Consider the following 13,174-nt stretch of genomic DNA (forward strand, 5'->3'; position numbering starts at 1 on the left):
ACCCAAATAAGATAATAATATATATATTTATTGATTTGGAGAGATGTGTCTGGTATGTGATTTTTTTGCCTTTAGAGATGGGGTCTCAGTGTGTCACCCAGGCTGGAGGGCTGGAGTGCCACGGCAAGGTCAGAGGATCCTCACTCACTGCAGCCTTGAACTCCAGGGCTCAATCCTCCTCCTACTTCAGCCTCCCAAAGTGCTAGGGTTACAGGTGTGAGCCAATGCACCCAGCCTGATGATTTTTAACTCTATTGAGATTACGGTATATTGAAATGAAATAAAGATTATAAAATTTCTTGGTATATTTAATTTTTGTTTAAAATGCATTCCTATCTATATTTATGCATAGAAAAGTCTGGAAGGATGTATGTCAACTATCAAGCGCTTATACCTGGTGATGGGATTATCGGTAATTTTTACGTCATTCTTCATACTTTCAGGATTATTTCAAGTTTTTACAAAGAGCACATCTTATTTATGATGAAAAAGAAGTATGTTCATTTTGGGGGGAGAAAGCAGAAAAGGGAAAATATTTTTAAGCATTACAAGAATGAAGGACCTTCTCTAATTAAGGGTTTCCAGAGAAAGCCAGCATGGAGTCTGAAACTGTGAATACCCATTTCAAACTACTGCATATAATTCACCTTTCCTTTTTATTTCATTTGCTTCTTTTAGGCCATGTTTTATGGATGAGTATGAGAAGACTGAGGAAGAATTACAAAAGCAGTATGACACTTATCTGGAGAAATTTCAAAATCTGACTTATCTGGAACAACAGCTTGAAGACCATCATAGGATGGAGCAAGAAAGGTTTGAGGTGAGCTGAGCCTGTCCTCTGTTCAGGCATTCCTTCTGGTGTGTTATTTTGTACTGGGTGACAGGTCATTTTGTTAATATCATTGTGAAAAAAATATCAGTACATGTTTTTTCTCCCTGGTCAGTCTGAGGATTGCTCATGTAATGTGTTTGTTTTGCTGGCAGTGTACACTGGACTCCAGGGTTGTCAAATCTTTGATGTCATATTTCATCAGGTTTGGTCAGTTAAGAGAACAGACCGGGCCGACATGAGGCCTGTGCAGCTGCGTAAGACCCTGTGCCGACATGGGGCCTGTGCTTGCTTTCAGGCCCTGTTGTCACTGTCTTGAAATTCATAATAATTTTTAAGTGCATTTTATTTTCCACTGATCCCAAAAATTATGTAGCTGGTCTCGAGTGCAGATTTAAAAGCTTGCTTGGCTTCGGGAGGCCAAGACGAGTGGATCACTTGAGGTCAGTTTGAGACCAGCCTGGCCAACATGGTGAAACCCCTCCTCTCATAAAAATACAAAAAATTAGCCGGGTGTGGTCGTACACACCTGTAGTCCCAGCTACTCGGCAGGCTGAGACAGGAGAATCGCTTGAACCTGGGAGGAAGAGGTTGCAGTGAGCCAAGATCATGCCACTGTACTCCAGCCTGGACAACAGAGCAAGATCCCATCTCCAAAAATAAGAAAATAAAGCTTGCTTAGTCAGTTCACATAAAGATTTTCAAGGCAAGGTGCGATGGCTTATACTTGTAATCCCAGCACTTTGGGAGGCTTAGGCAGGAGGATCACTGGAGCCCAGGAGTCTGAGACCAGTTTGGGCAGCATAATGAGACCCTGTCTCTACAAAGAAGTAAAAAGAAATTAGCTGGGCATGGTGTTACACACCTGTTGTCTCAGCCACTTGGGAGGCTGAGATGGAAGGATGGCTTGAGCCTGGGAGTTTGAAGTTGGAGTGAGCCATGATCATGCCACTGCACTCCAGCTCAGTTGACAGAGCAAGACCCTGTCTCAAAAAGAAAAAAAAAAAAGGGCCGGGCGCGGTGGCTCACGCCTGTAATCCCAGCACTTTGGGAGGCCACAGCTGGTGGACCGCGAGGTCAGGAGTTTGAAATCAGCTTGTCCAACATGGTAAAACCCCGTCTACTAAAAATACAAAATTTATCTGGTATGGTGGCGGGCACCTGTAATCCCAGCTACTTGGGAGGCTAAGGCAGGAGAATGGCGTGAACCCGGGAGGCGGAGGTTGCAGTGAGCCGAGATTGCGCCACTGCACTCTAGCCTGGGCGACAGAGCAAGACACCATCTCAAAAAAAAAAAAAGAGATTTTCAAGTCCTGGTTAATTGAATTAGCAGAATAGCTCATTGGAGATTGTTTTGTAAAGAGGAATGGCAGTTTATTGATTGACTGTGGGAAATAAATGTGTGGCCTTGAGCCTGACCAACCATCTTACAGGTTCCTCTCATCCCTGTGGGTAAGGCCATTTAGGAAAAGAGTGTTTCAGAGCCGAGCATGAGTTGATAAATGTGGAATTTAGAGCAAAGGAAATTGAACCAAGTTGTGATCAATTTTTGAATTGCCCTATCCTTAACCTGAGAATGGTCATTTAGACTCCATTTTCATGATGAAATTGGTCTGCAGTCTACCTTTCTCATGCCCTTGACAGCTTTTGGTATTAAGGTTATGCTAGGCTTCTTACAATCCTGAGCATTTGAGTTCGGCAGAGCTATTTTGTTGTCCAGGAGGGCTAACTGGGAGTACCTAACGCATCCGTGTGGACACATGTCATCTTGACGAGGAATTCATTGCTAGCATTACTCTGTGGCAGAGGCAGGCCATGGAGAAATGGTACGGGACAGGCACATTTCGAGGGCACTAGAAAGAGCTTGGAGTTTAGAACATTTTAAACATTGGGTACCTGGGAAAGAACAGTCAAGGGCAGTGAAAAGAAACGTTGGCCATTTTGTTGTATTATCTGGGGCCACCTCTGGGTTCAGAGAACAAACCAAACAGTATGCCTCAGAATGGCAGGTAGGTGGCCCAGGAAACTTCCGAGGGAGCCCCTCTACCCTACCCTTCCTTCAACAAGTACATCTCTTTTTCTCTTACTCACTCTCGCTCTCTGTCGTTAGAATACCTGTTCCCTCTAAATACCCCATGCCTGAAACACAGTGCTTTATTTTTAATGTTTAGAACAACAATATATAAAGCCAACTTCCTCCCTCTGTCTGTCCCTCCCCCCCACTCTCTCTCTTTGTCTCTTTCTCTTTCTCAACAGGGTCTCACTCTGTTGCCTGCCACTCTGTCTGGAGCGCAGGGTGTGATTATAACTCACTGTAGCTTCAGACCTCTTGGGCTCAAGCGATCCTCCCACCTCAGCTTCTTGAGTAGCTGGGACTATAGGCACTTGCCACCATACCTGGCTAAATTTTTAAAATTTGTTGTAGAGATGAGGTTTCCCTATGTTGCCCAGGCTGGTCTCAAACTCCTGGGCTCAAGTGATCCTCCTGCCTTGGCCTCCCAAAGCATGGGGGTTAGAGGTGTGAGCCACCACGCCCAGCCCCCATTCTCTTTCTTGATAATAATCAAGGCCACATTTTATGATCTGAGATATTTCCTCCTGTCCCCACCTCTGTTCCCATCCTTACCTGTCCCACCATTTAGCATCTTTTGAGCTGGAATCTGAAGGCAGGGCAGGAAAGATAAATGATAAAATCTATACTTTCTTCCTTTGAAAGCAGGAGGCCTGTCTCTGCCCTAAAGTTAGATGTGTCTGTTCTGTGTCCCCAGGTCATACAGGCATGCGTGATGGGCATTTAGTTCTCCTTAGAGGCAGGGAAATGCAATCGGAGAAGCATGGGGTGGGGCAGCTGCTTCACTCTGGGCGCCCCTGTCCACCAGGCCACGAGGCAACCTCAGAGAGAAAGGGCAGTAAGTTTCAGGACCCTGGAGTTGCTCAGGCAGTGTTAATTCTCTTCCCCTTCCTTGAGTTTAGCTCTTTTTTTCTTCTGTAGCACAAACTTAGCGGTCCTTACACAGTGGTGAAGAAGAATAGAACAGTCCAGAAAAGGGCCGTCTCTCCTGAGTCTGTTTTTCCTCTTCCACAGGAAGCTAAAAACACTCTCTGCCTGATACAGAACAAGCTCAAGGAGGAAGAGAAGCGCCTGCTCAAGAGTGGAAGTAAGGCTGGGCTTTGTAGACGAGCAGTTTACTCTGGACTAGTATTTTCAGCCTTGAAATATAGAGATATATATATATATATATTTTTAAAATATGTATTTTCTTTTTTTCAGCAGGTTTTTTTTTACTGTAGTAAGAACACTTCACTTTACATCTTCAATTTTGAAAAGTATAATAAATTATTGTTGACTATAGGTACAAAAATATTTTCAAAAGGCGGTTTTCTCACAACTTCTATATTGGGTACCATTGTATTCACTCAAGAGTCTGGTTTAAATATAGCATTTAAAACACATTTCGTTCTTGTGCCAGTTAAGATAGTGTTTTCCCCTGTTTAAATGATAGTTTGAATTATATATGATGCGTAACTATAAGAAAACGTGGCCCTAGATGTGTGTAGGGTTCTGTGTTTTCAGGCTGAATGATGGAAAGCAAGCACTGGGATGCAGTGCAGGGAGAGGGGCCGCTCGCCTTGTGATGGTCCCCATGCTGCTGAGATGCCCCCCATAATCCAGAATGGCTCAGCAAGACACTCAGCTGGAGAGACACAGGGTTACGTCCATACAAAGCCTAGATTCCGGGAAGGAGCTCTCTGTGACCAGGCAGCTTCCCTTATCCTTGTGTGGGCGGCAAGCCACCCAGGTGCCGAGGCAAGAGACCGAGAGCACGAGCTGTTCCAGTATAATAAAATATATAAAATAAGAATAGTTATACTAGATATAGATCATAGATATGATTATATATGAATATCATTAATCATTAGTTTATAGCAATTACTCTTTATTCCAATATCATAATAATCCTCGCTCTACAATCATAACCTAGGAAAAAACAGGCCATAGGAGCTGAGGGGACATGGTGAGAAGTGACCAGAAGACAATAGTGCAAACCTTCTGTTATGCCGAGACCGGGCCACCAGAGGGCTCCTTGGTCTAGCGGGAACACCAGCGTCTGGGAAGCCGCCCATTGGCAAGTGGACCGTGGTCTAGTGGTAGCGTCAGTGTCAAGGAAAAACACCTGCTACTTAGCAGACCGGGAAAGGGAGTCTCCCTTTCCCCGGGGGAGTTTAGAGAAGACTTTACTCCTCCACCTCTTGTGGAGGGCCTGACATCAGTCAGGCCCGCCCGCAGTTATCCGGAGGCCTAACCGTCTCCCTGTGATACTGTGCTTCAGTGGTCATGCTCCTAGTCTGCCTTCATGTTCTGTCCTGTACACCTGGCTCTGCCTTTTAGATAGTAGTAGCAAATTAGTGAAAGTACTAAAAGTCTCCGATAAGCAGAAATAATGGCGTAAGCTGTCTCTCTCTCCTCTCTGTCTCTCTGCCTCAGCTGCCAGGCAGGGAAGGGCCCCCTGTCCAGTGGAAACGTGACCCATGTGACCTTACCTATCACTGAAGATGGCTCACTCTCCTTACCCTGCCCCTTTGTCTTGTATCCAATAAATATCAGCACAGCCTGGCATTCGGGCCACTACCAGTCTCCACGTCTTCGTGGTAGTGGTCCCCTGACCCCGGCTGTCTTTTCTTTTATCTCTTTGTCTTGTGTCTTTATTTCTACAGTCTCTCGTCTCTGCACATAGGGAGAAAACCCACCGACCCTGTGGGGCTGTACCCTACATCCCTGAACTTCAGTGTCAAGTCACTGTCAGGGACCGGTAGCAGCCCAGGATCTTCCTGCTGAATCGACGGCCTTGTTGCACGGAGTTCCTCCTCCTCTTGCTGGTTGCCCTTTCTTTTCTTCAGGGTGAAATATTCTATTCACTCTCATGTTGAGGGCAGCATACTTGAGGCATCAGGCCCACACACATGCTCCCACACACACTCTCTCTTTTTCTCTTTCTCTTTCTTTGCCATTTCCCTTGTATCTCTCTCATTTTGCACCTGTTCTGTGACTCTCTCGTCTGAATCTCAGGAAACTTTGGAGGAAGGATAGGGACTGCTGGGAAATCCTCCAGGAACAAGGTTAGGAAATTTGAAGGGCCTGTCTAGCCAAAGCAGCCCTCCCCTTTTTAGTTCCATGTCAGCCAGGAGCATGTGAAGCAGCCCTCAGTGATCAGCCTGCATGGGGTTTGTCCCTTGTGAGAGGCCCAGCTCAGCTAGGAGCCCTGGTTTGTTGCTTGCATCCCATGCTGTCCCCGGGCCAGGATGCTAAGACCTGCCATTCTGATCTTGCTTTATTCACCAAGATTTACCTTTGTGTTTTCTTCTAGGAGTTCTATAGTTTTAGCTCTTACATTTAGGTCTCTGATCCACTTTGAGTTAATTTTTGTATATGGTGTGAGACAGGGGGTCCAACTTCATTCTTTTGCATGTGGCTATTCGGTTGTCCTATTATCATTTGTGGAAAAGACTATTATTTCCCCATTGAGTTATACTCGCATGTTGTCAGCCATTAATTTTAATTGTCACTGTCAGCTCAGTGATTTCAGTGTCAGCATGCATTAATGTCTTAGTCTGTTTTGTGCTGCTGTAACAGAATACCTGAGACTGGGTAATTATATATTTTACATAAAATATATACAGCATTGTATATATGGATACATGCAGTCATCCCTCAATATCTGCAAAGAACTGGTGCCAGAACCCACCTGTGGATACCAAAATCCACAGATGTTCAAGTCCTTTTCATGTAACCTATGCACATCCTCCCATATACTTTAAATCATCTCTAGATTACATAAAATACCTAACACAATGCCTATGCATCACTTCATTCACATGGATTCAACATAGTACTTGGTATGTGGCAAATTCAAGTTTTGCTTTTTGGAACTTTGTAGATCTTTTTTGAACTTTGTAGATTTTTTTTCCAAATAATTCAGATCCATGGTTGGCTGAACCCATGGATGTGAAATCCATGGATACAGAGGGCCAGTTTTGTGTGTGTGTGTGTGTGTGTGTGTAGTTTATGTATATATGGCATATATAATATATATAATATATATTATATAATATATATTATATAATTTATAATTTATGAATTTATATTTATAATTATATATAATATATAATATATAGTTATATATTATATATAATAATATATGACAGTTATATAACATATATAATATATTAGTATTAGATTATATTATTATCATTATAATCAGAAATTTACTTGTCTGAAACTTAATGAGCCACAGTTCTAGGGGCAAGCCCAAGATCAAGGAGCTGCATCTTGCTGCACCATGGCAGAAGGGCAAAGAGAGGGCGAGAGAGAGCAAGAGATCAAACTCACAGCCTCAAGCCCTTTTATAACCAGCATTAATCCATTCTTCAAGGTGGAGCCCTCATGACCTAAACAGCTCCCAGTATGCCCCACCTCCCAACACTGTTGCATTGGGATTTAAGTTTCCAACACATGCTTTTCGGAGACACATTGAAATCATATAATAGCAATTGACTTTAGTTTACCTGCTCACTTCTCAGGTCTGTATTGGTTTGAGTTGTAAGAAGAAATCTTATTGAGCCTGAGGTACATGTATTAATTTTATTTTAAAATTGATTATATAATTTGATTTGCATTGCATGGGATAAGGATTTAATGTCTTAATTTCCTGGATGGAATAAGAAATGAACAAATGACTTTTGCACACAGACCTTACTGGGCAGAGCTGTTTCGTTGTGATCATGAAGCCACTCCTTTGTTTTGCCTGCTTGTGTTCCTGCCAGGTAACGATGACTCGGACATAGACATCCAGGAGGACGATGAATCCGACAGTGAGTTGGAAGAAAGGCGGCTGCCCAAGCCACAGACAGCCATGGAGATGCTCATGCAAGGTACCCCGGCGTCTTCCGCTGGACTTCCTCCCTGCGCCCTGTTTCACAGAACACCTGGCCAGGACTGGGGCAGGCTGCTTAGTGTTGAGGCCCACAAGCGTGCTGCGAATGGCCCCTAGAAGCAGCTCTTGCTCAGGTTTATCCTGTCCTGTTGTTTATGGCTCTTGAACTGCTCAGTGGTCATGTTTGCTCCTTGTCCGTGATCCCAAGACTGGATGGTTCATATTTATGGCTTGGTATTTCTCACAGCCGCAAGAACACATTGCCTCTGCCACTCTCAGTGCAGTGATATACCTAATAGCCTGAGAATTAATGCAGAAAGGCACTTAAATGAGCATCTCTGCCTTAAAAAAGTTCTTCTAATTCCTTTACTCATCACAAAAGATTCAAGCAACAAAGCTCAGCGCAGTGGTGCACGCCTTATTCCCAGCTACTCAGGAGGCTGAGGCAGAAGGATCATTTGAGCCCAGGAGCTTGGAGCTGTAGTATGTGATGACTGTGTCTGTGAATAGCCACTGCACTCCGGCCTGGGCAACATAGAGGGGCTCTTAAAACTAAGTTAAGCCAGGCGCGGTGGCTCACGCCTGTAATCCCAGCACTTTGGGAGGCCAAGGCGGGTGGATCACGAGGTCAAGAGATCGAGACCATCCTGGCTAACACGGTGAAACCCCGTCTCTACTAAAAATAAAAAAAAATTAGTTGGGCGCAATGGCGGGCGCCCGTAGTCCCAGCTACTCGGGAGGCTGAGACAGGAGAATGGCGTGAACCCAGGAGGCGGAGCTTGCAGTGAGCCGAGATCACGCCACTGCACTCCAGCCTGGGTGACAGAGTGAGACTCGTCTCAAAAAAAAAAAAAAGAGTTAAAACAAAAAAAGACTCAGGCAACAAAATTTGTAGAGCAAATGTGAATTCTCTCCTGGGGTCTTCCTCATGTCCCACTCCCACCTGGGAGGGCTCATGGCTAGTGGCCAGGGTGGGTGTGTCTTTACAGATTACCTTTCTGTACATATACATACGCACACACATACACATACAAAGATCACCTGAAAAAAATTTAACCTGAGTGCAACCAGACGGTATGTATGGTTCTGCAACTTGGTTTTGTTTTTAAAAATTAAATACAATTGGAACTCTTCCTCTGTCAGCAATAGATCTGCCCCCTAATTTTTTTTTTTTTTTCTTTTTGAGACAAAGTCTCGCTCTTGGTCCCCAGGCTGGAGTGCAGTGGCATGATCTTGGCTCACTGCAACCTCTGCTTCCTGGAGGGAGCAATTCTCCTGCAATCCCAAGTAGCTGGGGTTACAGGCCGTGCCATCACACCCAGCTAATTTTTGTATTTTTAGTAGAGACGGGGTTTCACCATGTTGGCCAGGCTGGTCTCGAACTCCCAACCTCAGGTGATCCACCTGCCTGGGCCTCCCAAAGTGCTGGGATTACAGGTGTGAGCCACCGCTCCTGGCCTGCCCCCTACTTTTTAATGGCTATGTCATATTCCTAGCAGGACTGTACCCATGATTTACTGGGCGTTCTCACATTGATATTTCCCCTCTTTTCCTTGTATATACATCTTTGTGCATGTCTGCATATCTTTAGGTTGCATCATTAAAAGTCAAATTCTTAGGTCAAAGGTTCCGTAAATTTTTATTTTAATACTACAAAATTCTCCTATATTTGCCTTTAAAAACATTTCTTATCTACCACCTGTTAATGTTTGGAGCACAGTTGCTGTTTTTTTTTTTTTGGAGACACAATCTCATTCTGTCGTTCACGCTAGAGTGCAGTGGCACGATCTCAGCTCACTGCAACCTCTGCTTCCTGGTTTCAAGCGAGTCTCCTGCCTCAGCCTCCCGAGTAGCTGAGACTAAGGGTGTGAACCACCATACCTGGCTAATTTTTTAAAAAATTTCTGTAGAGACGAGGTTTCATTATGTTGCCCAGGCTGGCCTCAAACTCCTGGCCTCCTGTCTCAGCCTCCCAAATTCCTGGGATTATACGCAAAAGCCAACATGCCTGGCCAGAAAACAAATCTTGAATGCTATTTCCTGCTTTATTTTCCAAGATTTTTATGACTTCTTCATGCTTTTGTTGTTCTCAGGAAGACCTGGCAAACGCATTGTGGGCACGATGCAAGGTGGAGACTCCGATGACAATGTAAGTCCCCCGCTCCCCCCAGTGGTTCTGTGCACTCTGGGTTTGGCTGTCCCCATAGATGGGAGTGGCTGAGTTGCTGTCAGCAGCCAGGGAGCCGTCTATGGTCAGCCCGGCCGTGCCTCGATGCATGGCAGGGTTTGGCCTCATGAGGCTCTGGACTCTTCCTTGCTCGTGGATGGCTCATCTCTTTTCAAGTGAATGTGCTTGCTCTGCTTTTTTCGCCTTCTCACTGTTCTTTCCATTCTCGCTTTCCAAAGATGGAAGCAGCACCAGCTCTCTTAGGTAAATGCAAGACTTCCAGCTCCAAGAAGCAGGTTGGTTTTCTGTTCTGCCTCATGTGTTTGTGGGTGTCTGTCAGCCCTTCCGGGGCCAGCCAGGGGCCTCTCCCTAGGAGTGATGCTTCCTCTCTCCTGGGCAAAAAGGCCACTCAAAAGAGATCCCGTGGTGACAGCGGGATCCCTGAGGGCCCCTGTGCTAAAGCGGAGGCGCAGGCACGGAGCCTGGAGGCGGGGAAAGCTCAGGCCGGGCCGTCCTCAGGCCCTGGGCCGCCACCTAGAAATGAAGGAGGACACCGAGGGCCAGGCTCAGGACCAGCCCTCCTCCCTGTTCTGTGCTGGGGACGGAATGGTGAAGCAGCACTGTCCCCAGACCAGGCCCTCGAGGTGCCAGGCATGAGGCTGAGACATAAGCTGCCTTGAGCTTTACTGAGTGGATAACTCCCTGGAGCACTTAAGCAAAAGGGGATTCTAGGGGTCCTCAGTGAGGTCCAATCATCAGGGCTCTGCCGCCCATTGCTCAAGCCTACGTTCTTTGTTGCGTCCCTGGCAGTGCTGCTCGGCCCACACAGCAAAGGGCGACTCAACAGAGACTGACCCCAGGCTGCCTCCATGTGCCCTGAATTTACAGGGCACAGTCTGTAGAGAAGCAGAGAGAGCAACTGGAAAATAATTTTCCTAACAAGCTCGGGTGTGGATGGTAAACAGCTTCTCTCCGTCTTGCCCACCCAAGACAGAAGCAGAGGGAGTGTGGCGTGGGCGCTGGCAATGCTGAGGCAGCACCGCCTGCCTCTTCTCCAGGGTTTGCCTTCTCTCTCCTCAGAGCGAATGCATTAGTCGCAGCTGAGCTTTATGCCTGGTGGTCACTTGTTTATTTCAAGGAGGCTGTGTCCGTGCCGCCCTCCAGGCACAGGGTTCCATGCTTTACATGTTCAGGCATCCAACACGTGTCTGTTGAGTGCCTGCCACATGCCAGTGCTGTCGTGGATTATGGGGAACGCAGCAGGGCCAGAGGCAAGCCCCCGCTTCATGGTTCACACCCCAGCAATAATGATGGATTGTCGGATCAGGGCTCATGGTGTTAACAGGAGGAATAACAGCTTCAGGGGACAGGGAGTGACAGGGAACAAGGAGGGGGTGGCGTCTTCTGCGAGGTCAGTGAAGGGCCCTGACGTGGTGGTGTTTGAGCAGGGCCTGAGTGGAGGGAGCGAGCGCATGGGTTGGCGGCACCTGGGCATGTGGAATGCACTCCTCACATCGAGGAGCAGAGGCAGCTGGTGTGATTGTGGGTGAGTGCGAGAGGCAGCAGGGGCCATGCAGAGCTTTGCAGGGTGAGATGAAGACTCTGTTTTCTCTGAGTGTGAGGGGAAGGCCCTGAAGAATCATGAGCCCAGAAGGGTCAAGAGCTGATGATCCCTATTTGAGAGAAGCCAGTTAGGAGGCGCCTGCACCCGTGGAGGTCAGAGGTGACGGTGCTTGGCCGAAGGTATGGCAGCAGAGGTGTTGAGAAATGGTCAGGTCCTGGGTCTCTCTGAGAACCATCAGGTTTTGTGAATTGATTGGACATAGGCTGTTAGAGAAAGAGAAAAATGAGGGTGCCTGGGCTTGGTCTAATCAGCAGAAAGCAGAGTTTCATTTTCTGAGATGGGGCCGAGTTGACAAAGGGGCTTGGAAGGCAGATGGAAAGTTTGATTTTGGACATTCTGAATGTGACATCCACATGCTAGGGTTGAGTAGCCAGGTGGAAGTTAAGTCTGGAGTTCAAGGGCCACATCTGGGCTAGAGATTGAATTTTGGGAGCCACCCTTATTTGGTTGGTATCTAAGCCACAAGGATAGATGTGACTGCCTAGGGAGAGCAAGTAGAATGAGAAGAGAGGCGACCCAAGGTCCTGAGCTGCATCTGCCCTGCAGAGGTCTGGGAGGAAGGGGCAGGCAGAGGAGGCTGAGGGGCGTCAGCAGTGAGGAAGGCGGACCTGGACTAGAGAAGGGGCCCTGGGGGATGGAGAAGATGGGTTTTAAGGATGAAGGGGTGATTCCACAGCTCAAGCAGGATGAGGCCTGAGAATCGATCCCAGTCCGTTGAATGTTTCCTTCTTGACAGGAGCAGTAGGTGAGAGCCCGGGGGAACTGAAGCAGTCGTGAGGGGCACAGGTGTGGACAGTGAGTTCAACGACTCGCTCAGGAGCTCTGTGTGAGGGGAGAGAGACAGGGCAGAGCAGCTGGAGAGGAAGGTGGGATTACCTTTGGGGTTTTTTTTCAAGAAGGAAATTACAGCATGAGTGTGCACCGACAGGAACGATCTAGATAGAACGACCAGACCTCCTGGTTTACATGGGATGCAGGAACTGCCGTTTTAAAGCTGGGCTGAGTTGGTCACCCTGGAGCCCTGGATCCGATGAGGAGAGAGAGGGTGTGTCTTTCACTTTGCTCCCTTTTTTTCTTTTTTTTTTTTTTTGAGATGGAGTCTTGCTTTGGAGTGCAGTGGTGCAATCTCGGCTCACTGCACCTCCGCCTCCCAGGTTCAAGCGATTCTTCTGCCTCAGTCTCCGGAGTAGCTGGGATTCACTTTGCTCCTTATACCAATGTCTATGTTGCTTTCCATCCACAATCTACAAAAAGCCAAAACAGGCCTCCCTTCCCTCTCTCCAAGCCCCTGTCCTTCTTGCCATCTGTAGGGGGAGTCTCTAGGTCCAGTGGCCCTCAGCGCAGATGCAGAGTGCTTCTTAGACACTGCGGGAAAGCCAGCCCCTGCAGCACCACACCCAGATGCACCTGGAGTTTGGAGGATTCTGGTTGGATGATAAATTCCAGCTGGCAGTACATAGCCTCAGTCCCATCTGTATGCCCTCCCACAGCCTGCTTGCCACTCTGCCAGCCTCTTCCTTCACACAGGGTTGCTGCTATAGAAAGGGAGGCAGAGAGTCTTAGGACAAGATGTCAGGAATGAGGCAGGATCCCCCGTTGCATCTGCCATTTTTTTCCTATAG

At 47.0% G+C, this 13,174-nt stretch overlaps 1 protein-coding gene across 8 annotated transcripts in view; it reads left to right on the forward strand.

The window, feature by feature from the left end:
- CLUAP1 (clusterin associated protein 1) overlaps positions 1 to 13,174 on the forward strand; it is a 40,039-nt gene that overhangs the window by 22,171 nt on the left and 4,694 nt on the right. For 4 of the 8 annotated variants that reach the window (XM_034939683.3, XM_003815137.6, XM_034939684.3 and 1 more), the window contains 5 exons: positions 679 to 820; positions 3,915 to 3,987; positions 7,652 to 7,759; positions 9,855 to 9,910; positions 10,168 to 10,224. In XM_034939683.3, coding sequence (XP_034795574.1) covers positions 679 to 820; positions 3,915 to 3,987; positions 7,652 to 7,759; positions 9,855 to 9,910; positions 10,168 to 10,224 — 436 coding nt within the window. The remainder of the gene's footprint in view (positions 1 to 678; positions 821 to 3,914; positions 3,988 to 7,651; positions 7,760 to 9,854; positions 9,911 to 10,167; positions 10,225 to 13,174) is intronic. The other 4 variants (XM_003815136.6, XM_063598307.1, XM_055100759.2 and 1 more) reach the window with 1 other exon arrangement.

The sequence above is a fragment of the Pan paniscus genome, chromosome 18 (assembly GCF_029289425.2).
Source record: "Pan paniscus chromosome 18, NHGRI_mPanPan1-v2.0_pri, whole genome shotgun sequence".
Lineage (NCBI taxonomy): Eukaryota > Metazoa > Chordata > Mammalia > Primates > Hominidae > Pan > Pan paniscus.